Here is a 23,999-nt window from a genome sequence, read left to right on the forward strand (position 1 = left end):
AACATTGAGGTGTCCTGCTTCCACTGTGGTCACTGCCCAGTGGCAACCCCTCTAGTAATCCTCCCTTGTAATGTTTTTGCCTCTTCTTCCCCTTCTCTCCAGCCCTGTGTCCTTTGTCTCATGACACACAAACTCTCTTCCATTTTGTGCTTCCGTGAAAATCCCTTTTACCTCATTGCTTTCAAGGCAGCCTGGCTTCTCTCAAGCTTTCTGCTTTGCCAACAGCAGCCACCTTTGATTTGGGTGTAAATTCATCCTTGTTTCATACAGGAGGTCGGTTAGGGCCAGCATTCTTCCAGTTTCCTGTACCTCCTTCCTGTCGTAGGTCCGTCACTCTTTTGTAACAGTAGCTGCTCTTTTAAGACAAGTTACTCCACTCCTGTGGAGCAAATATTGGTTGAGCACTGACTTCTCACCAGGCATTGTGTTGCAAGTTGGGAAAACCAGTGATGTGCCAAATTAGGCATCTGTAGTCTGGAGAGACAGTAAACAAATAGTCAGGAATGCAAAGGATGGAAAGGCAGGGAAGGTTTCCCTGATTAAGTGATGTTGCCCCTGAAATGAAATTGGGTGACTGAAATTTACCAGTTACAGTAAACAGATGGAGCCCTGGGGAGAACATTTCAGGCAGAAGGTATGGCATGTGCCAAGGCCCTGTGGTTAGTGAGTGCCTTGTGCCAATGGAAGGAAGGGCAGTGATGGCTAGAGCACCGGGAATGAAAGGGCCTGGTAGGGAGAGAGGCTGCTGAGTAGGTGGGGGCCAGACCACAGGCACTCTGCTAGTGCATGATTAGGACTTGGACTTTGGTCTTTGCCACGAGAGCAGTGAGAACCCACCTGTTGCTGTTGTGTTGTTGTTTTTTTGATGTTTATTTTTGAGAGAGAGAGAGAGAGAGAGAGAGAGAGAGAGGGGGACGGAGGACTGCGCTGTCAGCAGAGCCTGACGTGGGGCTCGAACTCATGAACAGGAAGATCATGACCTGAGCTGAAGTGGGATGATTACCCGACTGAGCCACCCAGGCGCCCTGCCACCTGTTGGTTTTAAGATGAGATCTGTGATCTGCCAAGACCTCTCTGGCTTCCGCGTGGAAAGCCGATCTGTGGGGACACCGGCAACTGCGGGGCCCGGCAAGCCGCGGGCCTGGGCGAGCAGGGGGATTTGAGCGACTAGACGAACAGGGTGGGGTGTGGGGCGGCGCGTCCTGAGAAGCCACCGCGTCCGGCTGGTGAACGGTGACGCCACTCCACGAGCAAAAGGCCACGGGCAAAGAAAGCGCTCTCCCCGGGGCGCCCGCGGCGTACCTCCCAGGGAGGTGGGTAGGCTCCCGGCCAGCGCCTGAGCGCCCCTCCGCGGGCCAGCCGACGCCAACGCGGGACAGGCGGGGGAGCTCACACCCACCCACCTCTGGAAAGAGCGGCTACGAAGAGCCCAGCAGGTACCAGCAGGACCAAGTCCCCCAGCTGCAGCGGAGAAAGATCCGGAACCAGCCCTGCCCAGGAGGCAAAGAGCAATGCTCAGCAAGCGTGCTCACGGGAGCGCGCGAAACCGATCGGCAACAGATCCTGGCCGGGGTGGGAGGGGGTTGGGGTGGGTGGGGAGGAGAGGGCACCTTGTGCGCATGCCCGGGGCCTCCGGCGCCGCGGGGGCGGGCCGAGCGCGTCACCCCGCGGCGCCTTACGTGACGTCATTGCCCGGCGCCGGCAGGAAGTGGCTCTGGGCGGCGCACGTGGGGGGTGGCGCGGCGGGAGGGCGCATGGCGAGTTCCGCGGGGCTGGCGCTGTGCGGGCAGACGCTGGTGGTGCGGGGCGGCAGCCGCTTCCTGGCCACCTCCACTGCGAGCAGGTGAGGGGGCTGGGGCCTGGAGCGGGGAGCCCCGGCTGCGGGCGCGCGTCGGGGCCCGGAGGGCCCCAGTCCCTGGCGCCGCCGGGCCGGGCCCGCCCTGGCGGGCACCCCCCGCGAGCCCCTCCGCCTCCTCGGCCCGCGCCTCCTCTCAAGAGCCGCCCCCGGTGCGTCCCGCCGCCGCCGGCCCGGGGCCCCGTGCGACTGGCCGGGTCGGCGCCGGACGCTTCTGGTCGCTGCCCAGGCCGGATCCCGTGAGGTGACGCGGGCCAGGCCCCGCGGTTTCGGGGTCGTGGCCACACCCGCTCTGGGGGCCCTGTGAGGAAGGCGGCCTCTGCCCTCTTGGCGAGGGGTGCCCTACTCTCGGGGAACGCGCTGGGAGGGGGTCCCGGGCGCACTCCTCTCACCTCCCTCTGCTTGTCGGTGCCTGCTCCCTCGCCCGCAGCCCTAGACCCCGCTCTTGTTCTTTCTTTGGGGCTCTAGGTGTGGCGCGCACCTCTCCAGCGCCTCTTCACAAGGCTCTGCACCCGCTTTCTCTAACTGCCTGCACCCGCTTACACGGCACCCGAAATTCTTAGCAATAAGTGTTAATCAAATAGTCTTGCCCCAGGAGCCGCATGGATATTAATGGTCCGTTTCGGCCCGTGCTCCTTTCCTAGGGTAGTTCGGATTCATGCATATGTCCGTCAAATGCAAATATAGCCTCTGAGCTTTGTTCAAAGCCTGGTATCGGAAATCCCCTTTCAACGTTGAGTTCAGTTTTCACAAAAAACTTGCTCATAAACCTGTGGTCTGTTCCTGATTGTTTTTTTTTTTTTTTGGAGACTCCTGGTATCCTAACACGTGCCACTGAGAGACATGGGTTTATTACACTTGATATGCTTGCTTTGGTCTACGCCTTTTGAGGAAATGTGCTGGTGGCACAGTTTTTGCCTCGGAGAAGTGTTTCTACGTCACAGTGTTTGGTGGGAAAAGAGTCTGAGCGCAGTCACTTTAAAGGCTGTGCCCTGTCTATGCCCGGGCACTGGAACGGGGGAGATGGGCATAAACTGAAGAGAGCTTAGGGTCTTGAGGGAAGATGGGTGGTGACTCCTGTACTGGTAGGTGTTTGGCGGCCATGGGAGCTCTCATGGGTAGTTGAGACGTTTTTAAAAGGTGGCAGTTTTATTACAAAAACTTTTTTAAATGTTTATTTTTGAGACAGAGATAGAGCTTGAGTGGGGGGAGGGGCAGAGAGAGAAGGAGACACAGAATCGGAAGCAGGCTCCAGGCTCTGAGCTGTCAGCATAGAGCTCGTCGCGGGGCTGGAACCCCCCATGAACCGTGAGGTCATGACCTGAGCTGAAGTTGGACGCTTAACTGACTGAGCCACCCAGGTACCCCTTAAAGGTGGCAGTTTTAAATTTGCATGCAAGAAACCCCCAGAAACATCAATGTAATTTCTTCTGACATAAGCATCTTGCATTGATTTTTTTAAAAGTTTATTTATTTACTTTGAGAGAGAGAGAATGCGAGTAGGGAGAGGCAGAGAGAGAGAGGGAGAGAGAATCCCAAGCAGGCTCCATACCGTCAGCGCAGAGGCTGATGCAGGGCTCGAACTCAGAAACCAACCATAAGATTATGACCAGAGCTGAAATGAAGAGTCTGAGGCTTAACTGACTGAGTGGCTCAGGCTCCCTGATAAGACCCTTAATTTAATGATTATAAGATTACTTATGTTCTAGGAAAAACCCCGTGTTTTTATTAATAAAGTGCTCTTTTTAAAATCTCTGTTCTTCCTTAGTGATGATGACGTCCTCTTCGCATATGATTGCAGCACGGCAGCAGAGAAGTCACAAGAAAGTAAAGGGTGAGGTAATGGGGGAGGCTCATCGGGCCTGATTATGGAATTATTGGGACAGAATAGCCTAAGAAGTAAATGATCTTCTTACTTACTGAAGTCTTCATTTCTTTTTTCTTTTTCTGTTCTTTTTTTAATGTTTATTTATTTTTGAGAGAGAAAGTGCGAACAGGAGAGGGACAGAGAGAGAGAGAGAGAGAGAGAGGGACAGATGATCCAAAGCGGGATATACGCTGAGAGCAGCAAGCCCCACGTGGGGCTCGAACTCATGAACTATGGGATCATGACCTGGGCAGAAGTCGGAAGATTAACCGACTGAGCCACCCAGGTGCCCCTGAATTCTTCATTTCTCTTTACCCTGCTGTGCGGATAAACCAGGTACCACCTCCGGAAAGAAACGTGGAACTAACTTTTAAATTTGGCATTAAGGATATTAGGGTTTTTCTAAGTATTTTTAATTAGTTTCTGTGCGTAATTAACTTTTTTATAGTCATCTTGAAATACAATGGGATTTTAATGTTTTATTTTTATGTATTTTGAGAGAGAGAGAGAGAGAGAGAGAATCCCAAGCAGGCTCTGCTCCCGAGATCATTACCTGAGTTCAAGATCGTGACCTGAGCTGAAATCAGGAGTCCGATGCTTAACCAACTGAGCCACCCAGTCACCCCAAAATAGAATGGGATTTTAAATGCTTTGAAGGCAGGTGTATGAAGTTAGCTTTAGTTAATTGAAAGATCAGGAAAGCAGAATGTGATAATTTTGTATGGTGTTCTTTTTTTAGTAGAATTGGTCTTGTGGCTCATTAGAAAAAAAAAAAAAGCTGAAAATAATCCTTGGCTCTAGTCTTAGATCCCTTCATGTCCATGAGGGAGTGGGTCACGTGATCTCTGAGGGTCTTTCCAGCTCCGCTCTTTGGGTTCTGGTGTGTGTGCCTGTTTAATGAGGTTTATTCGTTAAACATTCCAGCTGTTTTGAACCTCCCTCTGTCCCCTTGATAGGTCTTTATATTCTGGTTACGTGAATCTCATACCGTTTTCTGCCTCTGTTCGTGTTGTACATGAATGAGGCTAGCCTGCAGGGAGGCCGCCTTGTTTACTCAGGTAAGCCCTGACCTTGTCCTCTCTTTCTCAGGGAGGACGGGCAGCCCGCGGATAAGGGGAGTGACACGATTCTGGCGTCCACCTTCTCCAAGTCTGGCAGCTATTTTGCTTTAACTGATGACAGTAAGCGTCTGATTCTTTTCCGTACAAAACCATGGCAATGTCTGAGTGTCAGGTATGAAATGCTAACGTTGAATAATTTGATGTTGAACGCACAGCTTACACTTGCATGCCCGTAACCATAGCGACAGTGACCTAGTAATAAGCAACTAACACATAGTCTCAGCTCTGTGCCAGGCACTGTTTTCAGGGTCTTACGTGTGTTAACTGATTTAATCCCCGAAACAGCCCTGTCTGTGTGTGTGTGGGGGGGGGGGGGGCGGGGGTCTTGCCCTTACCCACATCCCTGGCCGGAGTCCAGAAGCTGATCCTCATCAGCACCCAGGGCAGAGCCGGGCCCTGAACCTGGTCGCTCTGGCTCCAAAGTGCGGGCCCCTGGCCACCGTGGCATCCTGCTTTCCAGCACCCCTCCAGCCCCGTGGTGGCAGAAATGGAGACTCACAGCGGGCGCCCCGAGAGTGTGAGGGGTTTTGTGTACGTTCAGGCACCTGTGCCGCAGTTGAACTTGGCGGGATGTAAAGTTAGCGTCCTGATTCCCAAGTATGTGAAGAATGTGTGCGAGCTCAGTGTTGATGGGGGAGGGTGTCAGCGGCCTGGTGTCCTTTGGCCTTAGTTGTCCCTCTGGAGGTCTCCGTCAGTGAGTTCCTCGAGAGCTTCCTTGTTTTGTGACCTCGAGGGCTTAGAGAGGTGGGGGATGCTGACGCAGGCCCTGGGCACACGTGATTTTCTGTTACTCTGACGGGGCGGTGGTGAGTTCTCTGCTTCCTCCAGTGGGAGAAGGCTGGGATTCTTTGATGTCTGTGGCGGGGACGGAAACACCCACCCGGAGCAGGGCCAGCCTCTCTGTCCCCTCATCTTTGCCCCCACCCCCCCCCAACCCCCGCGCAGGCTGCTCTGCTTAACTGTCCCTTGACAGTAAGAGAGAAACGCATGCAAGCTACGTACCCGTTGAGCTACCCACCGACCAGGGTTAAGGGACTCCACCTGGTAGCTGGTTCACATCTGTATCGGGGACAGCTGTGCTTTTTATTTTATTTATTTATTTATTTATGATTTTTTAAACGTTTATTTGTTTTTGAGAGAGACGGAGACAAAATGTGAGTGGGTTAGGGGCAGAGAGAGAGGGAAACGGAATCGGAAGCAGGCTCCAGGCTCTGAGCTGTCAGCTCAGAGGTGGGGCTGCACTCACGAGCTGTGAGATCATGACCTGAGTCGAAGTCGGACGCCCAACTGACTGAGCCACCCAGACGACCCCCCTTTTTTTAAATTTAAATTAACTTAAATTTAACTTAGTTTAATTTTATTTTTAAATGTTTAATTTTTGAGGGAAAGTGCACACGCATGCACACGTGAGAGGATCAGAGAAAGAGGGAGACAGAGGATCCAAAGCAGGCTCTGCGCTGACGGCAGAAAGCCCGATGAGGGGCTCGAACCCATGAACCTGGAGATCGTGACGCTTGACGGACTGAGCTCCCCAGGCGCCCCAGCAGCTACGCCTTTTAGAGTCCTGATTGATCTTACTTTCAAAGAGAAGAGTGAAAAGGCAAATTCCAGGTGGCCTCTGCACGGGGGTGTGCGCTGTGCTCAGGGGAGCCCTTCGCCCTGAACTTGGGACGAGGGGACGTCCGCACAGCCTGCCACCACGCCCCTGCATCCTGTGGTGGAGCTTGCCCTCGACCGAAGGGCGAGCGCCCGGGGCTCCTGGCGGGGCTCTGGCCGTTCCCCAAGGGCTCCCGGGTGCTGCGACTTGGTTTTGTGTCTTGAAGGTGCCGTGTTGGTGATTACCTTCCCGTAAAGATCTAGGAACACTCAGGGTCGGCAATGGTACGCTGGCAAACGGTGGCTGGTGTCTCGTTTTTTTTCCCCCTCTAATCCTATTTGGGCTGTTGGTTTTTACGTTGATGCCAACAAAGGACTGTTGCAAACGTGCATTAGGTGTGCAGGGCCTCTCGTGTCGCGGGTGGGGTACAGCGTGCCCTGCAGACGGTGCTTGCTGGCAGTTAGGCGGGACCCCACGGGACTCCCGTCCCCTCTGTGTCAGCCGCCGAGCGAAGGGTGCGGGCCAGATCACGTCGCGGTTCTAGAGGCTGCGTTTTCCACGTTGCCTCGTCCTACGCCTTTACCCTGAACGCAACGTAAGGTGCGATGCTGCCCGATGCAGCACCTGTTGTGCTTGGTGGGGGTCGGGGGGGGGGGGGCGGCCCCGACAGATGGACCCTTCCTCAGAAAAACAGCCATCCTTGACCTTCAGTTCGGGCTTGGGAGCGTCCTGGACTCGCGTGTTTGACCAAGACTCGTGTTTGACCAAGACTCGTCACAGCTCGGAGCTCTCCAGTGGCCTTAAAACCTAGCCTTGGAGGGTGTCGAGGAAAAGCCCAGATGGAAGTCGTGGGTAGCAGTGATTGTTTTCAAGGTTTCAGTTCAGGATGACAAAGGCCTGGAACTGAGGCCGGGTTTTCTGAACCAAAAATGAGGACACTTGGCGTGCCATGTTTTCTGTTTTCTTGGTGAGAGATCTTACGTAGGAAGTCATACCGTTTCGGGAAATAGATGCATTAAAATCATACGAGTATGCGGAAAGGCAGAGCCCTGGGAAATGAGATTGTTTGCTGCTGGAGGTGTGTGGTGTTGGGGAGCTTGGTATCCTCGGGGCCCCGTGGGGCCCGGCAGGCTCAGTTTTGTTGAACAAGCATGGCTTTCTGGAGGGGGGCTTGGGTGGGTCCCAGCCCAGCGGGGGCATCTCGGGCTCAGCTGCTGGACCAGGATAGTGGCCAGGGGAGAGGCCAGGCTGGCCTTGGTGGGGCGTGAAGACAGGAACACTGGGCTGTGTACCTCATGACTCTGGAGGGAAGGGAGAGACCCCAGGACAGGTGGGGCCCTGTCCCCCCTCCTTCCGGGGGGGGGGGGGCTGAGTGGCCAACCCATCTGCTGTCCTGTCTCGGGATCTGCCCCTGCAGACCCACACCCCCACCTGCTCTGTGCATCCTGGAGTCCTTGCAAGGACGAACTTAGCCTGAGAAGATAGAAGCCCCCCACCCCACTGGCAAAAGACGAAGTGACAAGATTGCGGAGCCGGGCCGTTTCTGGGCTGATCAGGAAGAGGGGCAGTGGGGGTTGCCCGTGTGAGTCCTGCAGGGCCGGCCCAGGCCGCTGTTCTGGAAGGGTGGCCGCGAGGCAGCTGCGTAATCGCCCTTTAGGAGCCGCGGCGGCGTGTACGTGAAGGCGCGCCTGGAGAGTTCTGCTTAATCTTGCCCGGAGCCTCACCGTCTGTTTTCTCCGCGTTTATGTCGTCACTCGTCCTTTCTTAGCTCCCCTGGCGGGCAGAGGGGGAGGTTCGGCTGCTGCTGGCGGCCCTCTCCCCTGCGTTTTCTGTCCTTTAGTCCCTCAGCTCCCGAGAAGCTGTGACGTCCTCGTTGGGTCCTCGTGTCGGAGATGTAGCTTGCTTGAGCTTAGGTTTCCATTTCGGGCTGACATCTGGAGCGCCAGCTGCAGGGCGCCGTGGGGGTGCACTCGCATCGCCTCTGGGGACAAGGGAGGGCAGGGACCGCAAGTGCAGGTAAGGCAGATAAACGTGATGTCTGCGCCAGGCTGTGGCGCAGGTGGGGTCTCACAGAGCCGGAAGTGCAGGGACTTGCCTTGTGGACAGCGAGTAGAAAGGAAGTGTAGAAGGAAGTGTAGACGGAGGGCGGGAGGAAGCTGCAGAAACCCGCCCCCGAGAGTGGGCGAGACGCTGGGTGACCAGGACCCCGGATGAGGCGGGCGTGCGTGCGCGCGCGCGCACGCGGTAATGTTTCTCGGGCTGGCGCAGCGTTGAACCCGTTTCCAACCCGTGGCTGTGACCGACCTGGTGAATCGGATCGGGGTGTGAACTGACGAGCGTGTGAACTTTCATGGGGCCTGAGCCGGAACTCAGACCTCCCCAGCCGCGTGCCGGGGCCGCCCCCGTGGGGACGGATGGCGCGTGCGTGTTTGCGGAGGGGTGCCGCACCCCGTCTTCGGGACTGTTGTGCGAGCGCAGGAGCAGTGCGGGCGGGTCCAGCCCGGCAGGGCCCCGGGCTGCGGTGTGGAGTCTCCCGGCGCAGGGGGCCCGCGTCGTGTGTGTGCTCGCGGTTTCGCCCAGAGCACGTTGGGTGTTTTCTGAAGCCGACCGTCTTCTTCCTCGACACGTGCGGTGGAGCTGCTGGGTCGAGGAGCAGGTCTTCCGACGTTTTATTAGGATAATCTTCAAGCACAGCAAATTTGAGAGGATTTCGTGCTAGACAGCCAGGTATCCACTGCCCAGATTCTGCCATCATAAAAGCAAAAATACCATTTCAAAGTGAGATTTGTCTAGGACATTGGCTTTGTTTCCATTTCTTAACTGCCTTGCTTTTTCGGTGCTGCTGTGGAACCCGGAGGGGGAGACGCTCGGCGAGGAGCTGACGCGTGTCCGAAGAGCGCGCGGCTGGCAGGCCCGTCGGCCCTTCCTGTGCTGACTGTGCGAGCCAACTGTGCGAGCCAACTGTGGGCGTCTCTGGCCTTCCAGGACCGTGGTGAGGAGGTGCACGGCCCTGACCTTCACAGCCTCCGAGGAGAAACTTCTGGTGGCCGACAAGTCTGGAGACGTTTATTCCTTTTCGGTGTTGGAGCCACAGGGATGCGGCAAGCTTGAACTTGGGCACCTGTCGATGTTGTTGGATGTGGTACGTGGGTGGTGTGCTAGTCAGGTGGGGCAGAGCAGAGGGTCTGACGAGGGTGAGGCCCGGTCTGCGAGCTCGGCCGTCGGGGGCGTGTGGGTTCTGTAGAAGCTCTGCGGACCGGTGAGCGGGCGGCCTCACGAGTGGGACTTAGGAAGGTGAAGCGGCCGGTGAATGCGGACGGGCCAGCGGGGAGGCGTCGGGCTGGTCCTGGAAGTGAGGGACGCCCGGGTCGCGTGCAGAGGCGGAGGAGGGCCGTGGGAAGAGCAGGCACCGTCTCCAGGCCTGGGCTTGTTCTCCGTGCTTTACGGGCCTCACCTCCGTGTCCTTGCGGCCCCTCAGCCGCGACCTACCCCACCGAGGGGCCTGGTGAGGGCTGGGGGCGGCCAGTAGGAGGTGGGACCGGGTGGGACCCGAGGACGTCGGCAGGAACAACGAGGGAGGGTTTCTTGAAGGAAAGACCACCAGGACTGGGTGACTGGGTGGTCATGGGGTCACAAGGAGGAGGAGGGGGAGAGGGGGCGGGGAGCGGGTGCTGGAGGTCGAGGGGTGGTGCGGGCGGTGTGTGCGCGAGGACACCTGGGGAGCACCGGGAACGAGTCCCGGGGGCGGGGGTCCCGGCTTCGGCCACCCTCACCTGTCCTTTGTCACCCTCGTGCGCAGGCCGTGAGTCCCGATGACTGCTACGTCCTCACCGCCGACCGGGACGAGAAAATCCGGGTGAGCTGGGCCGCGGCACCGCACAGCATCGAGTCCTTCTGCCTCGGGCACACGGAGTGAGTCCCCTTCCTGCCCCACCGGAGGACGTCCGGGACGCACAGGCGGGCTGCTCGAGAAGCGGGGGCACCCGCTCTGTGGCCAGGCCTGCAGGAGAGGGACCGCCGCGCGTGTGCAGCGCTCCCCTGGGCGGCTCCCTGGCGAGGCCCCATCCGGTGCTTGCTTCTGTCCGGGGCCCTTCAGAACCTTCACCTCTCCCTTCCCCTCCCTTCCCGTGTGTTTCGGGGACCGGTTTTCTCGTTAGCACTGGGGTCTCAGACCCCAGCACGAGGGCACCACAGATGGTGGTGGTGACGCTGCCCACGGGAGCCAGCGTGGCGCTCAGTGTCAGAGGACTTTCCTCCAAGCCCGCCGCCTCCCGCCTGTGACCGCTCACCAGTGGTCCCCACGTTGGCCTCCAGGCGAGGGCTTGTTTCTGGAACACTCCTTTCTCTGCTCCGACACCCGCCAGGGCCCGGCAGTGGTCGGTGGCCAGTAGGCGTGTGCGTGGGGGACATACTTTCGTAGTTTGAACAGTCCAGGACTTAAATCGGAACCTGGGCAGTGGTCTTTCCTTTGCGACCTCTTTTCTAGGGCAAGTGAGCTCTCTTCTAGTTGAATTTTGGCATTTTGCAAGGGAGGCATTTTCAAAGAATGCCGGTCTTCTCGGGGTCAAGGCTAATTACAGTGTGTGCTCAGGAGAAGCCCTTAGTTTCATTTGCCGCAGTCTTTTACTTTAAGGAAAAAAATTTTTTTCAATGTTTATTTATTTTTGAGAGAGAGAGACAGAGTGTGAGTAGGGGAGGGGCAGAGAGAGAGGGAGACACAGAATCCGAAGCGGGCTCCAGGCTCTGAGCTGTCAGCACAGAGCCCGACGTGGGGCTGGAACTCACGAGCTGCAAGATCATGATCTGAGCTGGGATCGGACACGTAACTGACTGAGCCCCCCAGACGCCCCAGTTGCAGTGTTTTTGTTTTTTTTTTTTTTTAATTTTTTTTTTAAACGTTTATTTATTTTTGAGACAGAGAGAGACAGAGCATGAACGGGGGAGGGTCAGAGAGAGAGGGAGACACAGAATCTGAAACAGGCTCCAGGCTCTGAGCAGTCAGCACAGAGCCCGACGCGGGGCTCGAACTCACATACCGCGAGATCGTGACCTGAGCCGAAGTCGGCCGCTTAACCGACTGAGCCACCCAGGCGCCCCCCCCAGTTGCAGCGTTTAAAGTACATTATTTGAGGCTGCAGGAGACGTTGGGACAAGTTGATTTAATTCTGCAATCGCTCCTGTTTCCTTGGTTTTGAACGGGATGTAAAGAATGACCTCTGGGAAGGTGGATGGTTCCCGGATTTGTCGCTCCTGATAGCTTGTGTGGGCTTTGATTGAGTTCTGTGGTGATCCAGCGTCCAGAGTTCCGACCTGCAAGCCTCGGGCCCCTGCTCTGTTGGTTTCTCCCTGGGGTCTGCTGCTCCCCACCCCACCCCACCCAGCACACTTCTGCCTCAGGGCCTTTGCTTGTGCTGTGTTTGCTGTCCCCACTTGGTAGAGCTCTCCTCCGTGCTCTCCTCCACTTCTTCAGTGTCCAGCTGGATGCCACCTGCCTTCTCAGGAAGGCCCCTCCCCTCATCCTGTCCTGCTCTGCTTTTGTCTTAGCCTTCACTGTCCAGACAGGAGCCACGAATCCTGAAGTCTGAAGGGAGATGTGCTGTTAGTGTAAGATACCTGATTTTGAAGACTTCGTACGAGAAAAGAATGGAAAAATAGCTTGTTACTAATTTTTTTCTTGATTGCCTGTTGAGATGGTAATATTTTGGGTGTTACCGAGTTAAGAGTAGCTTCGGTTACTTTCATCTGTGTCTAATTTCTTTTTTTAATGTTGATTTATTTTTGAGAGAGAGACAGCGTGAGCAGGGGAGGGGCAGAGAGAGAGACAGACACACACAACTTGAAGCAGGCTCCAGCTCTGAGCTGTCGGCATAGAGCCCAATGCTGGGCTTGAACCCACGAACCATGAGATCATGACCTGAGCAGAAGTCAGACACTTGACTGACGGAGCCACCCAGGCGCGCCACATCGGTGTCTAATTCTTAGATGGGGTCCCTTGCAAATTTGAGTCACGTGGCTGGAGCCCTGTTTCTGTTGGGCTCTCTGCCGGCCCATCTCCTGTTGGCTCCTGCAGCCTTCGTGGGCTGTGCTTACTGCTGTCCCCAGCCCTCCACACGGCGGCAGGTAGTAGGTGCTCAGTAGGTATTTCAGTGAGCAAATAAGTGGTAAAAATAGATTAAAAACAGTATTTTTAAGCAATCTCTGCAGCCAGCACAGGGCCAGAAGTCACAACCTTGAGATTAAGTCGCACGTTCTGCCTGCTGAGCCAGCCAGGTGCCCCAAATAAAAATAGATTTTTAAGACTTTTGTGTAAAATCTGTAGAAACGGGTTTCCACCCGCTTCGTCTTGACTCGTGGAGGTGACCCACGGCGTCCGTAACGGACGTTCTGTGCCGGGGGAGTGCTGGGGCCAGCCGCCTGGGGTCCCCGGGGGCCGTGCGCTGGTGACCACCATACAGCTGGCGGGAAAGCCCGGGAGGCCGTCTCCCTCGCAGGGCGAGGCTGGCTCCAAGATGGGCTTCTGGGGACGACCGTGGGCTGAAGGACGGTGGGTCTGTGTCTGCCTGCCGACCACTGTTGCTCCTTCCCACGGATCCCACCCTGAGGCCTCCATCATCACGGACCTGCAGGGGAGGTCTCGGGCTGTGAACAGGGCGGCTCGAGCAGCGGCACAGAAGCTCCTGGACCTTTCCAGCAGCATGTCTGGGGAGCGCGTCCAGGGTGGGGAGCGCGGCCGGGCCGGGCCGGTCCCTCCTGTGGGTTGTCATGTTGTTGGGCCCTGAGAATGACGCGGTGTGCTCCCCAGCTTGCTCGGCGCTGTCCAGCTCCCTGTGGACCCTCCTTAGTTTTCCCCCGGGGCTCAGGGGCATGTGGGACAGGGCTTTGGCGAGGACAGACGGGCCGGGCGGGTGTCAGAGCAGCGTGCCAGAGCTCAGCTCACCCTCTGCTTCTCTCACGCTGTAGGTTTGTGAGCCGCATCTTCGTGGTGCCCGACCACCCCGAGCTGCTTTTGTCCGCATCCGGGGTAAGTGCTCGGTTCCGTGGTGAGCACCTGTGCTCGCCTTCCAGCGGGGGATCTGTGTGGGGCTGGGGGCCCGTCCTGGTGCTGGGTCTTGGCTGTTCTCCACTAGATGGTGCTTGTTTTCCCAAGTTTGGAGCTGACCCAGGCTGCCTCCTTGCTTAGGGGCTTACATTCGGGGGGGGGGGGGGGGTGTCCGTCCCAGGCTGCCTCTGTGTGTGTGTCCATGTGTGTGTCCGTCCCAGGCTGCCTCCTTGCTTAGGGGCTTACATTCGGGGGGCGGGGCGGGTGGTGGTGTCCGTCCCAGGCTGCCTCTGTGTGTGTGTCCGTGTGTGTGTCGGGTCTCAGGGTTGTCGTCTTCCTGGAATAGCATCGTGACCTCCGGTACAACAGTACCTGAGTCCCAGGGGGACCTGGGTTCCCCCGAGTTACTGCTGCGCTTCACCCTGTCCCCCACCCTGTCCTTCGGGCCGACGTCTGGCCTTGGTGGGGGGGGGGGGGGGGGGTTTGGTTAGTAGTGAAAACTTTGGTGTCCGGAAGGTGGGACTCGAAGCCTGGATAGTTTCGTCGCCAGAGACCTCTTTGCTCTGAGGAAGATTTTTGCCCAGAGAAGGTTTTGAATTACTGATGGCGTCTGATTCTTCCTTTCTTCCAGAAGCCCTGTCCTGTTCCTCCTCCTCTGTCGTTCCTGCTCCTTAGCATTCTAGGGGACTCGGGTGCCTGGGTGGGCTGCCCGGAAGGCTCCTGGCCCTCCTGAGTTCGGGCTTCCGGGTGGGAACAGCGGCCTCCCTGCCGTCCCGCAGACACCTGGCCGCCGTCTACACGTCTGTTCTTTGTTGCTTCACCACGTTTGCGTTCTGCTTTCTGACTCTCTCTTCCTCCCAGCTGTGCTTGGTCCTGTGATAGCAAACGGAAGAAAGTAGGTGTGGCTAGAGTTCCCAGAGGTGGCCGGTTTTTGTGAATTCTGCTGTACCTACACCTCCCAGTGTTTCTCACAATAAAACAAGCATCCGAGCACATAGAAAAGTAGAACGAACACTTTTGACTCTGGCACTGGCTTTGTCAAGTTCCGTGTTTTGCTTAGGAGCGTGTTTAAAGATGCGGGAGAGCTCTGCCCACCCTGTGCCCTGCCCTGTGCAAGGTGCAGTTCTCTTCATTATTTTTGAAAAATTAAAAAAAAAATTTTTTTTTAATGTTTATTTCTGAGAGATGGAGAGAGACAGAGTGCAAGCAGGGGAGGGGCAGAGAGAGAGAGGGAGGCACAGGATTCAAAGCAGGCTCCAGGCTCCAAGCTGTCAGCACAGAGCCCGATGTAGGGCTCAAACTCATGAACTGTGAGATCATGACCTGAGCCGAAGTCAGACGTTTGACTGACTGAGCCACCCAGGCGCCTCTAAAGATTTTATTTTTTAAGGGATCTCTGCACCCAGTGTAGGTCTTGAACTCACAACCCTGAGGTTAAGAGGTGCACGCTCTACCGACCGAGCCAGGCTGGCGCTCCTAGTGTTTATTGTCATTAGAAACACACGCTTACAAAGTGACATTCCGCTGTGAGGCCCCCAGTGAAAACTGGCACTGGCTCCCACTGCCCCTGCGAGGTGCGTCCCCGGCCTCTTTGCCCTTTTAACTTCCGCTCTGAGTGTCCAGAGAACAAGAGTGATTGAGAAACAGGAGAACACGCACCCCCCCCCCCCCCCACCCCGTTTCCCTGCCCTGCGGAGGGTGGTGACGCTGTCTTGCTCTTGACCCCTTCTTTCCTGCTGCCTCCGGACGCCCCTCATGTTAGTTCACGTTCTCTGTCCCTCCTTTCTCCCAGGGGTGCCTCTGAAGGTGGAGGGAGGGTGGTGTTAGGAAGCCGCCTTTCTGGAAACGCCCCGAATCCTCCGCCCCCGCCTGGTGGGTAGGTGGGTATCCGAACTCCAGGTTAAAGCTACCCCCCGCCCCCCGCCGCCCCCCTCATCTCACGTGAGGGTTTGCGTCCTCTCTGTGGGATCCGTTCCCCCTTCTCTGGACGTTTTGGGGGCCTCCGTGCCCCGTGCTCTGGAGATGGGGGTCAGGGCTCTGACCAGCTATGTGGTTAGCGCCCCCTACCCCCATCCCCGCCCGATTCGAGACCCTCCTCTCTCCTGGGGAAGAGTCCTCACTCTCAGGTGTGCTTCTCGAATGGTTCGTTGTCTTTCCCTTGACATTTCCCTCATGTTCCTGCTTCTGCTGTGGGGACGTCTCCGCAACTTAATTTCCCAGTGTCCTGTGGGCTGTGAAGTTCTGCTGTTACCATTGGTTCTCGGCAGCCTTTCTGGTGCCCAGAACGTTCTCCCCTCGCAGCGCCACGCCGAGCGCAGGGCCTTTGACCCCCGAGATCACACGTTTGCGTTTTCTTCACCGTGTGTGGTGTCTGCCTTTTGCAGGGGGGTGTCCGTGTGCGGTGGGGACAGGGCAGTGGCCAGTGTCCCTCGAGTCCAGGGTGTCAAGAGTTGGGCACCTATAGCCGTGGGTCACCTCTCTTCTCCCGGTGGTCACGTTGCCCAGTCTTTGCCCTCCTGGGCGTCAGGCCTGTCTGCCTGCCCCGGGAGGTGACCAGGGAGGGCCAGTGGTGTGGTCCCTCACTCTGGACCCGGACGGGGACCCTGCGGCTCTGCGGGCAGCAGGGTGGGGAGTCCGGCTGCTCTGACGGACCCCCTGGTTGTGCTGCTGGGCACGGCCTGGTGCGTCGCATCTCAGCCCCCTACGGCCTGTCCCTCCCTTCAGCTCCTCCCGGGTGGCCTCACGTGACTGTTGTCTTCATCCTCGAGGGTTCATGCTTCTGAAACCTCCCTTTCTGGTCACTGGGGAGGGACGCAGGGGTGGGCGTGTGTGTTCACGGCGGCTACGTCCTCTTGCCCAGCGCCCACACACCCCTGCTCTTGACACTCGGGCAGTTTGTCGTCCGTCCTTTTCTCGTGGTGGCTTAAAACCTGCCGTGTGCGCTGTGTGGCGGCGTCTCATTGGATGAGTCAGCGTTAGGTTTTCAGGTGCGCGTGGGCCTGTGCACGCGTTTCCAGCGACGGGATCTAGCGCACGGGTTTCCCGGGCGGACCCGACGGCTCACCCGCGCTTCACTCCCTGCTCATTCTCCTTAGACGCGCGGTTCTTCGCGTGTCCCGTCCCTTCAGCGAGCGCCGTGACCTGCATTTGTTAATACGAGTTCTTCCTCTGTCGTGTGTATCTGCGGGGCGCTGAGGCCTTTGGGTCGCACACCAGTTTCCTTACCGGCCACACAGTTGACGGTCTCACGGGGAACAAATGGACGCCCCCTTTTCACTGTTCCTGAACAGGGACGTGGGACCGTCCTTGTGCTTGGCCCGACCCGTGTTTCTCCTGTGCGAGCACATGATTGTTGCGGTGTGTGTGTGTGTGTGTGTGTGTGTGTGTGTGCGTGTGCGCCCGCCCGTGTGTGCGTGCTCCGGCTCCAACCCAGCCGCCATGGTCCGTGATGTCTGTACGTGACGGGTCGTCTCGTGTCCTTTGCCCGCTTTGCCATTGGGGTCACGTGTTTTCTCAGTGGTTGCGTGACTGCGGGCAGAGAGCCTTTGTGCCGGCTCCGCTGAGTCAGTGCCCCCCCCCCCCCCCCCCCCCCCCCCCAAGCAGGCCCGGGTGTCCCCGCGAGTGCACACTGACCTGTCCTTGCTGTGTGCAGGACCGCACCCTGAGGCTCTGGGAGTACAGAAGTGGCCGAGAGCTGCACTGCTGTCACCTGACCAGCCCGCAGGAGCCGGCGGAGCCCCGGGGTGACGAGGTAGCGTCTGGGTGTGGGTTTGTTGGACTTTGCAGGGCGCCTCTCCAGTCCCGGGGATGCCGTGAGCCAGAGCCACTGTTGCGTGGGAAACGGCTCTCTGCCGTCAGCACAGACTTGTTGCAGCTTGGGGGAACGCGTGTTCTCCTTGAGGGCGCCCGGTCGCCTAAGTAGGAGATACTTTGTATTTCGCTGTACGTGCATTGCAACACCCGCTTTACAGAAGTGCGTCTCCCGATCCTGCTTGGAAACAGAAAAGACAGCGATGCTTGAGCGGAGAACTTAATTAGTCTCGTGACCCTCCCCGTACCCCTGGGACGACACACTGGCCAGTGTATCCTCAGGTCAGGTCGCCCGGGCCTTTGGTTGTGAAAGATTTTCAGGGGAGAACGTGTGGGCGGCCCTTTGGGGTGTTCCGGATTCCGTGCTCATGGGCACTCAGCTCTTTGATGCTTCCCAGCTGGTGCCCTGCACGGCTGAGGTCCAGGTTGGTCACCTGAGGACAGCCCCACCGGTTTTCCCGGAGGCCCTGCTGGGCCTGGCAGGGAGGGAGCAGTCCGCTCTCGTGGCTGTTCAGGCCCGCAGAGCTGGCCCTCGGTGTGGTTTCTTGATGACCAGGATGTCCTGCCTGTCACTGGGAGCTTTGCAGTTTCCCCCGGAGCCCCCACATGGCCCCCCCCCCCCCCGCCAGCCTGCAGGAGGTCCGCGTGAGAACTGAAGGGTTCTTCTGCCTCATCCTGGGACTGCTCTGTAGCCGCTGCCCTTACTCCCTCTCCGAAGTGGGCAGGCCAGGCCTGACCACGGGCCAGAGCCTCAAGGACCCCTGGGGCCGTGGCCACCCAGCCGAGTGGCTGCCTGGGCCTCCGGCTCAGCCGACTCTGCTGCTCTGGCCACCTGCTCGTGGTGCCGTCTGCTCGGGTGCCTGCCATGCTGGTGCCCCGTTGGAGGCTGTGGCGAATAGAGGCCTGATTTGTTCCAGTAACTTTTTCATATTCGTGCTCTCTGAACCTTCTGACGCTCTGGGACAGTGAGGTTGAGAGAGGACCCTGAACCAGCAGGTGTCTGGCCTCGGGCCTGGCCCTCAAGACCTGCAGGGTCTGTGGAGCATCCCCGCCCCTCGGCTCCTCTCCTCCCTCCCTGGAGTCCCCCTCCCACATGGCCCAGCCCCTCAGGCCAGGCTTGGTGAGCACCAGACCTTTCCCTCCACTTCTCCCGACTGGCGGGCGTCTGGTGCTTCCCTCTCCAGGACCAGGGGGCCTCGACACCGTTGTGTCTTGTTAATAATTCCTTGTGTTCTCTGCTGCCCCCTGGTCTTGCTTTCTGACCAGTTCTGTTGGCTCCAAAGACACTGCATGGGCTCCGGAGGGAGGGCCAGAGCCACAGAGAGGCTTCTCCAGCTCTCGTGGCACATCGGAATTGTGTCATGGGGGTCTGCCGCGTCTTCCTTTTCTTTCACCGATTTCCAGAAAATTCTAGGGCCGTCTCTTTTTCCTTCCTCGACCGTGGTGGCAACCGTCAAAGTCTTGCCGCGTCCAGTCTCGCTTTGAACAGAGTAGTCTGGGGCCGGGTCCCTGGCAGCTAGCGTGCATTTACGTTGCTGTGCTCCCTTGCAGAGGTTTGCCGCCTCCAGGATCACTTACCGGAACCAGGACGGCTGCGTGGCGCTGCTGTGTGACTGGTGAGCTCGTGCTGCTGCGGGGCGTCCGTGGGCCCCTTGCTGTGGGCTGGCCCTCCTGTACGCGCTGCTCGGTTCACTGGTCTCCAGCTGTGCCTGAGAAAATCTGTGCCCGAGGGCCACCCAAGACTTGTGGAACGCACCTCAGTCGGTGCCTCCTGAGGGCCGAGCAGGTCACGGGACGACCCGCTGGCCCTCCCGAGGGCTCCGGTGCCGAGGGGCGCCGAGGAGGAGGATTTCGGGGGCACATGCCATCCGCGGGCGCTCCAGCATCTCTATGCGCCGCGTGGGCGTGTGGTGTGTCCGCACATCTCGTGTGTCCTCAGGACAAGCCTGCCGCGGGCATCTCCGCTTGTTTTACAGCAAGGATGCGGGTTTAGAGCGGGCTTAGAGCGGGTGGGAGTGCCGGTGCGTCCCGTGCCGTCCGAGGCGCAGCCGGACGGTCACCTTCTCCACCTGTTTTGTGCCGCACTGGTTCCCTAGTGCCGCAGGGCAGGCTGAGCCAGAACTGGGCGACCTGCACTTGCAGCGACCCTAGGTCCTACGGCTCTGCGGCCCGGAGGCGGCTCGGCTAGGTGCGTCCGGCTGGGCCGCTCGTGAGCCTGCAGCCGAGAGGTTGGCGATGGCCGGGTCCCTGTTCGGGGCGACCCGGGCACGGCACTAAGCTGTACACGTCGAATGATACCACGTGGGCCTGGTCGTAGCCGTAATACAAGTTCTCTCTCTCTTTGCGGAAAGTATTCCCGCGGTCTACGTTTTCCAGCTCGATGCCGCCAGACAGCAGCTGGTTTACAGACAGCGGCTGACGTTTCGGCACAGAGTGTGGGACATCGCTTTCGAGGAGGGCCGGGGACTGTGGGTCCTGCAGGACCACCGGGAAGCCCCCCTCGTGCTCTGCAGGCCTGTGGGCGGCCAGTGGCAGGTGAGGTTGCTGGCCTTGTGCCTCTGGTGGGGGTGGAGGGGGTGACGGCTGTGCCCCCTTCCAGCTCGATCGTGGCTCGGTGCTGGGGGGGGTGTGGCCGGAGGACTTGTGACGTGGGTTCAGGGAGCAGGGATGCCCAGCCAGCTCTTCTTTGTTTTTTTTCCTTAATGTCTGTTTATTTTTGAGAGAGAGAGAGAGACAAAGAGTGAGGCAGAGTGTGAGGGGGGGAGGGCCAGAGAGAGGAAGACACAGGATCGGAAATAGGCTCCAGGCCCTGAGCTGCCAGCACAGACCCTGACGCGGGGCTCGAACCACGAACCGTGAGAACATCACCTGAGCCGAAGTTGGACGCCCAACCGACTGAGCCACCCAGGCGCCCCCCTCAGCCAACTCTGTTCATGTCACGATGCCTGTAGTGGTTTTTTTTGGGGGGGGGGGGGGTAGTTGCCATCATCGGCATATGTTCCTTCTGACTTTTCTGGTCACGTGTCTTTTTAGCAGAGGAACTGACAGTTGGGGTGGCTTGGGTGTGTGGCCTCGACATCGGCAGGCTGCACGTGGCCTTGCACGTGGGGCACTGGACTCAGGAGCACCCATCTGTGCAGAAAGGGGTGTGGGCTGTGGGCCGGGCGACGTGTGAACCTCGCACATTCTCTGAGTCGGCTCCCCCGTCTGTAAAGCAGCGTTGTCTCCCGCCCGTCCCGAATCTCCTAGGACGTGGCGGGGGGGGAACGAGATAAAGCCCGCCCGAGCCCCGTGCTGGCTGGCCCGTCCGTTACAAGCGCTCACTTGACCGAGGGCTTTGGAGACGCCCGGAGCCTCTCGGGGTGTTTTCATCAGAAAGTGGTGGCGAGCAGAATGCCCCCGGCTGGGAAGTGTGGGGTCTGCCGGGCTCCTCAGAAAAGGTCGTGCTCGACAAGCCAATGTGGAAGGAACGTCGGTGGCCCTCACGTTATGGGTCTTTATCCGACGAGACGCGAGGACAGCTGCATCTGTCGTGCTGGGACTGCCGGCTGGCTTTGCCTGGTGTCGGGCGGCCCGAGCGGGTGTCTCCCGGGCCCTGGCCGCCTGGACCATGCCTGGCGGGTCTGCTCTTTCCAGCACCGGCAGCACCGCGGCCTGAGTCCTGCCTCTCTCCGTTGTCTTCTCAGGCTGCTCCTGAAGACGCCGCGGTGGAGAAAGTCTCCGCCCATCTCCGGGGGAACTGGGCCATGCTGGAAGGTAAGAATGTGGGCGCAGCCTGTTTTCGGGGTGACATCCAGAATTGGCCACGGCCAGGGGCAGATCCCAGGCTGCGATACACAGTAGGAAGCCGCTTTTCTGAGCAAGGATACAGGAAGCGTGGCATGCGTCCGTGTCCCCTCCAGAAGGCCAGCGGCTGGTTGGGGCACCGGGGGGGCTGACCCACACCCACGCTGGGAACGCCCAGTGTGAGCCTGCTCCAGGACCATGAGCTGCATGGGAACCGGGGTCACAGTCGGGGCGGGGTCCACCCCTTTGCCTTCAGGGCTGCCGGTGCTGGTCCCCAGGGCGGGGCCGGTAACGGGTGGGCCTTCACTTGGAGCGCAGGGCGACTCGTGAGCCTCGAATGTTGGCTCTGAGCGGTTCCTGGCCATGAGGTCAGGCATGGGGACAATCCCTGGAACCCCCGAGGGTCTTCTTGGCCCAGTGTGGGACCCAGTGTGAACCCCAGGCCGAGAGGAGGAGAGAGTGGTGAGAAGGCCGATCCCCCACCCCCCCAGAGTGGCGCTGCAGTGTGAGGAGAGTGGCCTGGCGGTCAGAGCCACGGGTCCCCGTCAGTTGAAGGGCCCGTGGTAAGCATTGAGTGCTGCCCTCACTTAATCCTGAGAACGTTACAAGGACAAGACCTCGCTCCGTTTTTATTGATAGAGGAAGGCAAGCCCTTAGCTGCACGGCTTCTAGCGGCTTCCACGATGCTTTTCTTGGGCAGAGACTTGAGGCGACCTTGTCACAGGGATGACTCATGGCCATCTTTGGGAGTCAGCTGCCCTCATTTGAGTAAAGACGTGGTTGAGCAGAAGACACCTGTCAGAGCCTTCTCCAGGCAGAAGTCTGAGTTCTTGGAACTCAAGAGAGTCACACGTGAATTCTGTGTTGACCCTGGCAATGATCTAAAGTCTCGTGGAAGGTGTTCTCGTGGGGATTTGTTGGCTCTGTGTCCCAGGGTTAACTTCCATCTTTCCTTTCGGGGTGGAAGGACTAGGGCAGTGACCGGGCTCCGTCCTCCCAGCACTGTGTGGATTTGCTTTAGCAACACTGTCAAGTGGGTGTGTAGCAGGACTGTGTTGGGGACACTGGCGAGCCTACTCCCTGCCTGACACTTGGCCATCATCCCTGCCGGGGCCTGGGGCCAGCTTGTCTTGTTGTGGATCCCCTGGGAGGGCCAGGTCCAAGGTGGGCTTAGTTTTCCTGAAGTTCTGCAGGTAAACCGGTCTGCTCACAGCGCAGGTGTGGTTAAGGTGCCAGGGGTGGGGGGTGGGGGAGGGGAGTGGGGCGGAGACACAGGGAAGGAAGGCCAGCTGAGCACGGAAGTCCCAGAAGAGGTAGGGGACCCAGAGCAGCGGGCCCTGTGGGGTTTCTGACCGGGGTGAAGTGGACCCCGTGGGGCTGGTCTGTGGCCATCAGGCCTCTCAACCCTTGACACTGAGATCAGTCCGCATCCATTACCTTGCTGCGTAACGAGTATCCCATGCTCAGTGGGTGAAGGCGACAATACTTCTTACTGGGCTGTTTGTGTGGTTCTGAGAAGCTCCGCTGCCCCTGGGGTGGGATCTGATTCCAGGCGCGCACAGTGGTTGCTGGCAGGGTCCTGGTCCCTGCAGGCCGCTGGGCCGAGGGCCTCGCTTCCTTGGTGGCTGTTGGCGGCAGGCCGCCTGCAGTCCCCAGCACAGGCGCCCCTGTCGGGCGGCTCATACGAGCGTGTGAGCCACAGCCCTTGTGCCTTGTCTCCCGGCGATGACCTGGCTTTGGCGTGTTGTCGGAAGCAAGTCCTGGGTCCGGCTGGTGTGGCCACCCGGAGACGGGCATCATGGGGGCGCCTCGGAGCAGGTGCCGCGGGTCTGCTGGGAGGTCTGGGCTGTGGCGAGTTGATCCCCCTGCGGCAGGGCCTCGGTCCCCATCCCACCTGGCTTCTGTTTCCGTTCCCTCCTGCACAGGCGTGGCTGGCGTGGACGTCGGTTTCAGTGGTCTCTACAAGGCCACCTTTGACAACGTGACTGCCTACCTGAGGAAGAAGGAGGAGAGGCTGCAGAAGCGGCGGCAGAACCCGGCTGCTGGGCCTAACGGGCAGGCCAAGAAGATGAAGCCGGGGGAGGCGTCCCTGAGGTGCCCGTCCTAGCCGCCCCGGCACTCTCGTGGCCTCGAGCCAAAGCCGGCTCTGCTGTCCCCTCTGCCCGCGGCTCCCCGACCCACGCTTGGTGGCAGTTAGGTCCGCACCAGCTCCGCGCACGCGTGGGCCGTCCCAGAGAACTGGTCGGTATCCTGGCTCTAGAACTTTCCGCCGCCGAACAGGCTCTTCTGCCTGGCGTCTTGGGCACCCTTCTGGTTGAAGGGAAACCAGACGGCCTGGTACTCGGCCAGAGACGCAACGAGTAGTGCCGGTGCCTCGAAGCGCCTTTTCTTCGTATCGGAGGAGACCGGAACCTGTGGTGGGCGTGGCGGCTGTGGAGCTTCCACTGATCCCGTGGCGCTGGACGCTTCTCCAGGGGAGTCCGCGAGCTCTGCGGCAGCGTGGGCGGCACATTTCGTCCCTGTGTCTCCCTCTAGATGGTGGGGCGTGCTGTCCGGCGTGGGGGCCGCCGCCGGGTGGGGCCCGAAACCCAGGCGGGGTGGCTCGGTTCCTCCGGTGGCCGCCACCGCCGTCTGCTCGGTCCCCGCCGCCGTGACATGAGCTGGTCGGGGCGCGGGGCGCAGACTGGACTTCCTTCGGGGCGTGAGGACTCGGGAGCCCCGACCGGAACCCAGCTCTCCAGGGAAACGGTGGAGGGTGTTACGTATATCTGTGATTTCCGTGTCAACTCTGCACGGGATGCAAAGACCCGGGGCATCCGCTGGATTCTAATCACCGATGAATAGAGATGAGCTTTTTGCAGCTTCTGGAAATGTTTAGGAGCAACATTTGGAACTAATTTCAAAATATATTGAGCAAAACCGTC

The 23,999-nt window shown here is 58.9% G+C and overlaps 1 protein-coding gene across 4 annotated transcripts; it reads left to right on the plus strand.

Annotated features, from left to right (window-relative positions):
* Positions 1-1,605: 1,605 nt before the first annotated feature.
* Positions 1,606-23,999, plus strand: WDR4 (WDR4 tRNA N7-guanosine methyltransferase non-catalytic subunit). Of its 4 annotated transcripts, none has more exons than XM_078452728.2 (11): positions 1,606-1,843; positions 3,624-3,689; positions 4,812-4,955; positions 9,426-9,582; positions 10,240-10,352; positions 13,401-13,461; positions 17,132-17,230; positions 18,841-18,905; positions 19,641-19,824; positions 20,976-21,045; positions 23,001-23,999. In XM_078452728.2, the coding sequence occupies exons 1-11, from the start codon at positions 1,620-1,622 to the stop codon at positions 23,180-23,182; spliced, it is 1,365 nt and encodes a 454-aa protein (XP_078308854.1). In that variant the 5' UTR covers positions 1,606-1,619; the 3' UTR covers positions 23,183-23,999. The 4 variants fall into 4 exon arrangements, with proteins under 4 accessions (XP_078308854.1, XP_078308855.1, XP_078308856.1 ...); XM_078452729.2 differs by having other exon boundaries at positions 1,820-1,843; positions 3,624-3,694; positions 4,812-4,903; XM_078452730.2 differs by lacking the exon at positions 1,606-1,843 and adding an exon at positions 1,855-3,229 and having other exon boundaries at positions 4,812-4,903.

Source organism: Panthera onca, chromosome C2 (assembly GCF_046562875.1).
Source record: "Panthera onca isolate mPanOnc1 chromosome C2, mPanOnc1 haplotype 2, whole genome shotgun sequence".
Classification (NCBI taxonomy): domain Eukaryota; kingdom Metazoa; phylum Chordata; class Mammalia; order Carnivora; family Felidae; genus Panthera; species Panthera onca.

Bases quoted from the DNA above. Each gene is read 5' to 3' on its own strand.
- WDR4 (XM_078452728.2), top strand. From the start codon at position 1,620: ATGCCCGGGGCCTCCGGCGCCGCGGGGGCGGGCCGAGCGCGTCACCCC. The intron at 17,231-18,840 runs GTAGCGTCTGGG...GCTCCCTTGCAG, and splicing joins CGGAGCCCCGGGGTGACGAG to AGGTTTGCCGCCTCCAGGAT. The intron at 21,046-23,000 runs GTAAGAATGTGG...CCTCCTGCACAG, and splicing joins GAACTGGGCCATGCTGGAAG to GCGTGGCTGGCGTGGACGTC.